Source organism: Mus pahari, chromosome 21, assembly GCF_900095145.1.
Source record: "Mus pahari chromosome 21, PAHARI_EIJ_v1.1, whole genome shotgun sequence".
NCBI lineage: Eukaryota > Metazoa > Chordata > Mammalia > Rodentia > Muridae > Mus > Mus pahari.
In genome coordinates this window covers 19,137,021-19,142,458 of record NC_034610.1, presented here as the reverse complement: position 1 = coordinate 19,142,458, position 5,438 = coordinate 19,137,021, and the positions used below count along the sequence as shown (strand labels likewise).

Sequence of the window (5,438 nt, the reverse complement as noted above, 5' to 3'; positions counted from 1 at the left end):
TCCCCACTGAGACACACAATGAAAATCAATTTACTAGGATTATAATGCTTGCATCAATTTTGGGTTTTGTTTGTAGTGCCAGATATTAAACTCAAGGCTCTAGTCATGGTTAAGTACTGTAACATGGCTAACTATGACATGGTTAACTATAACAAGGCTCTAGTCATGGTTAAGTACTATAACACTTGGCTACACCCTCAGCCCCAGAAAACCTTGTCTTAATTAAGGCTTAGTATGAAAAAGGCCCTGTAAAGACTTAACCATGGGGGCTGAAGAGATGGCTTGGCAATCCCGAGCACTGGCTGCTTATGGCTTCTTTCCCAGGGCCCCACGCGATTGCTCAAGACTGGCTGTAATTCTAGTTGCAGGGGATCCAGTGTCTTTTGCTGGCCTCCGCTGGCACTACACAATTGTGATCCTCTTTCAAACATGCAGGTGAAGCTGGGCGGTGGTGGCACATGCCTTTAATCCCAGCACTTGGGAGGCAGAGGCAGGCGGATTTCTGAATTCGAGGCCAGCCTGGTCTACAGAGTGAGTTCCAGGACAGCCACGGCTACACAGAGAAACCCTGTCCCGAAAAAACAAAAANAAANAAANAACAAAAAAAAAACCATGCAGGCAAATACTCATACACATAAAATAAAAATAAGTCTTTTTCTTTTTTCATTTTTTTTTTTTGAGACAGTGTGTCTCTAACTCTGACTGTCCTGGAACTCCCTATGTAGACCAGGCTGGCCTTGAACTCACTGAAATCCACCTGCCTTTGCCTCAGAAATGCTGGGATTAAAGGCATGAAACACTACACTTGGCCTTTTTTTAATGGAAGGAAATTCTGTACCAGAGTATGGTGGTATTTCACAACTCTGGAGACTGTTCCAAGATGATCACAGCCTTAAAGCAAGAATATGCTGCAAAATAAGACTGTCATTTAACAACAACACAACAAAAAGGCAGGGGCAGGAGAGACGGGTCAATGTTTAGGGCATTGACTGCTTCTGGAGAAGAACCAGGTAATTAAAAAAAGAAGGCAGAGAGGTCACGATAGGGCTAGGGGAAGATGAGGGGGTGTTCCACTGTGGGATGGAGCAGTTCTGGAGGCACTGGCAACGGTACAGCAATATGAAGGCACTTGACACCACTGAAGCATCTTTTTGTTTGTTTGTATTCTATGTGCATCTTTTGCCTGCATATATGTGCCTGGTGCCTATGGAAGCCAAAAGTGGGGATCAGATCCCCTGAAACTGGAGTTACAGATGGTTTTGAACCACCATGTGGGTGCTGGGCATTGGACCCAGGTCCTCTAAAAGAGCAGCCAATTCTATTAACTCCTGAGCTATCTATCACTCCAACCCTGACGTGCCTCAAACGTGGTTAGAACAGAGGTTGAGAAGAAGGTTCATTGGATAAGGTGCTTCCTGTGCGGCCTGAGGACTGAGGTCAGATCAGAACCCATGTCAAGCTGGACTCGGGAGCGTGCCTATGTAACGTCAGCCTCGGTGCTGTGGTAGGTGAGTTGCTGGAGACAGGAGAGTCCCTTAAGCTCACAGATAGCTAGCCGGGTGTGTGCAATAGTGAATAAGAGACCCAGCCTCAGTGGGGTGGAAGGCAGGACCAACACTTGCATTTGTCTTCTCATCTCCAACAAGTATGCGTTTGAACATACACCCTCACACAAAGGCTGTTTAAAATGGTATGTAGCATATATTTTACCAAACAGAAGAAGCATAAAATCAAGGCGTTTTCTTAGATAGTCCTACACAATAGGATTTTCATTATAATTCAGTTGGGTGTGTTGTTACACGCCTCTAGTCCCAGCACTCTGGAGGCAAAGCTTGAGGACAGCCAGGGCTACACAGAGAAGCCCTGTCTTAATAAAAAATAAATAAAATTATTTTAACTCAGTAGCATTTTTTTTCTATTTATTTTCTAGTTGAATTTTCTAGAGTGGTGTGAATATTTACCGCAAGTCACTGAAGTGGACCCCTGTGACATTGTTGGACAGTTCTACCATCCAGATCAGAAAGGTCAGCCCAGTGTATGTGGGTGAATCTTGGGCTTGTGTGCCCAGGACAGCAGCCTTTGGTGTAAGCTTCCGATCAATGGGCTGTTAGAGCTGATGTGCGGCCTCCTAGTCCTTCTCCCCCTGCCTCTCTCCTCCACTGCCCTTTCCTCTTCCGTTCTCCCCTCTCCTCCTCTCTCTGTCTTCTTGCCGGAGCCAAGGGTCCGTCCTTACGCACACTAGACAGGTGCTCTCCAGCTGAGCTCCGTTCTAGCACTTGCTTTTATTTATTTATTTATTATTTATCCAAGACAGGGTTTCTCTGTGTAGCCCTGGCTGTCCTTGAACTCACTCTGTAGACCAGGGTGGCCTCGAACTCAGAAATCCATCTGCCTCTGCCTCCCAAATGCTGGGATTAAAGGCATGCGCCACTACTGCCTGGCCTTTTTATTATTATTATTATTTTTTAATCTTATGTGTATGAGTGTTTTACCTGCATACCACATAGATACCTTTTTAAAAGATTTATTTGTATAATAATTTTCTTATTTTTTGAAATTATAATGTAATTACATCATTTCCTCCAGCCAAGCCTTCCCCACTTTCCCTCTCAACTTCATGGTTTCATTTTCTTTCATTGTTGTTACACACACACACACACACACACACACACACACACACACACACACACTTAAATATGGAGCTATGACCTGTCTGTCCATACAGTGTCACTTGTATGTACATGATTTCAGGACTGACCACTTGCTATTAGATAGCCAACTGGAGGGCTCTTCCCTGGGGACAACTATTTCTCCACCTCCCCGCCTCCCTTAGTTGCCCGTGCTTCTCTGTCTAAGACTACTAAGCTTGACCTTGTTTGTTTGTTTAGACAGGGTCTAACTATAGAGCCCCGTCTAAGAACTCACTGTAGTAAACCAGAATGGGCCTTAAACTCACAAAGGCATGCAACACCATGCCCTGCAAGGTTTTCATCATCCCCCCCTGTCTGTCTGTCTGTCTGTCTGTCTGTCTAAGTTGATGTTTGAGACAGGGTTCCTCTGTATAACAGTACTGCCTGTCTTGAAACTCACTTGCAGACCAGGCTGGCCTCAGCGACCCGCCCGCCTCTGCCTCCCGAGTGCTGGGATGTAAGGCGTGCGCGCCATGCCTGGCTGGTTTGTTTTGTTTTGTTTTTTTGTTTTTTTTTTAATGTATTTTATTTTATATGTAAGGGTATTTGGCCTGCATGTACATATGTGTGCCATGTGTTTGCCTGGTGCCCACAGAGGTCAGAAGAGGGCATCAGATCCCCTGCATCTGAGGTTACAGGCTGTTGTGAGTCTCCTGACATGTGGGCTTGGAACTGAATTCAGATCCTCTATGAAAACACTCCATGCTCTTAACTTCTGGGCCTTCTCTCCAAAGCCTATTTATCTGTCGTTGGGTAGGGTCTCACTATGTAGCTCAGTCTTGGAGTTCCTGTGTAGCCCAGGCAGGGGTTGAACTCATCATCTTTGTGATTCCTCTTCTCCCGAGTTCTGGTATTTCAAGCACGGTGCACTACACCCTGCTCACCCACGCCATCCTTATGTGTATCTGGCTCACAGTGGCTGCCGTGTAGTGAGATAATATCATCCCCCTAAGCCTCCTAGCTGTAGTTTAATTGGGACTAAGTGTCTGGTTTTGAAATTTCAGCGCCTTCCACTTGTCCCTCAACACGGTTACTACAGAATTCTACCCCAGGCTCTGTCCTACTCTCCCAGTGGCTTCCATTGGAATTACCTGTCGGGAGCTTAGCCTTTAGGCTGGCGGTCAGATGAAGATGAAGCTGGTTTAGAACTTCTTCCTCGGAACTGGGATGTGGCCCAGTGGCACAGTGTTCCATCCAGCCATCTCTCTGGCCATGATGGAGTCAGGCTTTCAGAACATTGATGGGAGCCTGTCCTCAACTTCTCATTGCTTGAAACGTGTGACCTATCTGAGAACAGATGAACTCTGTGAAAAGAAATTGTTCTCCAAAATTAGAGACTTCTCAGAGCCATTATTTATCTTTCTGGGCCTTTTTAGAAAAATGAAAAAAAAAAAAAACCCAAGTCCTTTAAATTGTGTACTTTCAATGCATTCACTAAAATTGTTTTCAATCCTACAGGGTGTGTGGGATGACAGAGTGGTTAACAGAAAACCCCCGAAGCCGGGGCTGCGGGATTTAGCTGCTTTCTGTTCCCTTCCTGGCAGCCTAGGACCTGCCTCGTGGGCACACTGGGCACCATGGACTCCCCAGGGTACAATTGCTTTGTAGATAAGGACAAGATGGATGCATCCATCCAGGACCTGGGGCCAAAGGAGCTGAACTGCACAGAGCTACAGGAGCTGAAGCAGCTGGCACGGCAGGGTTACTGGGCTCAGAGCCACACCCTGCGTGGAAAAGTGTACCAGCGCCTGATCCGGGACATCCCCTGCCGCACAGTCACACCTGATGCCAGCGTGTACAGTGACATCGTGGGGAAGATTGTGGGCAAACACAGCAGCAGCAGTCTGCCCTTGCCCGAGTTTGTAGACAACACTCAGGTGCCCACCTACTGCCTGAACACGCGGGGAGAAGGCGCTGTGCGCAAGATCCTCCTGTGCATTGCCAACCAGTTCCCCGATATCTCCTTCTGCCCTGCCCTGCCTGCCGTGGTGGCCTTGCTACTGCACTACAGCATTGATGAAGCGGAATGTTTTGAAAAGGCCTGCCGAATCTTATCCTGCAATGACCCCACCAAGAAGCTCATTGACCAGAGCTTCCTGGCCTTTGAGTCTTCCTGTATGACATTTGGGGACCTGGTGAACAAGTACTGCCAGGCAGCCCACAAACTGATGGTGGCTGTGTCAGAGGACGTCCTGCAGGTCTACTCTGACTGGCAGCGGTGGCTCTTTGGGGAGCTGCCCCTCAATTACTTCGCCCGTGTATTTGATGTCTTCCTTGTAGAAGGCTACAAAGTATTGTACCGAGTCGCCCTGGCCATCCTCAAGTTCTTCCACAAGGTGAGAGCGGGACAGCCCCTTGAGTCAGACAGTGTAAAGCAAGACATCCGGATGTTTGTCAAGGACATTGCCAAGACAGTGTCCCCTGAGAAACTGCTAGAGAAGGCCTTTGCCATCCGCCTATTTTCCCGAAAGGAGATCCTGCTCCTGCAAATGGCCAATGAGAAAGCACTGAGGCAGAAGGGTATAACTGTCAAACAGAAAAGGTAGGTGGGCCCCAGGGTCATGCGCATGTGTGCCCATGCTTCTGTGTGTGTGTGTGTGTGTGTGTGTGTGTGTGTGTGTGTGTGCTCCTGTGTGCGTACCTGTACTGTGTGTGTGTGTGCTCCTGTGTGTGTGTGTGCTCCTGTATGTGTGTGTGTGCTCCTGGGTGTGCACCTGTACTGTGTGTGTGTGTGTGTGTGTGTGTGTG

At 47.6% G+C, this 5,438-nt stretch overlaps 1 protein-coding gene across 3 annotated transcripts in view; it reads left to right on the top strand.

The window, feature by feature from the left end:
• The first annotated feature begins 1,966 nt into the window (after nt 1-1,966).
• The window catches only part of Tbc1d24 (TBC1 domain family member 24), a 10,073-nt gene continuing 6,601 nt past the window's right edge, over nt 1,967-5,438 (top strand). The window contains exons 1-2 of one of the 3 annotated variants that reach the window (XM_021221392.2): nt 1,967-2,024; nt 4,235-5,232. In XM_021221392.2, coding sequence (XP_021077051.1) covers nt 4,268-5,232 — 965 coding nt within the window. In that variant the 5' untranslated portion in view covers nt 1,967-2,024; nt 4,235-4,267. Of the gene's footprint in view, nt 2,025-4,180; nt 5,233-5,438 lie in introns of those variants that run through there. The other 2 variants (XM_029532926.1, XR_003842694.1) reach the window with 2 other exon arrangements.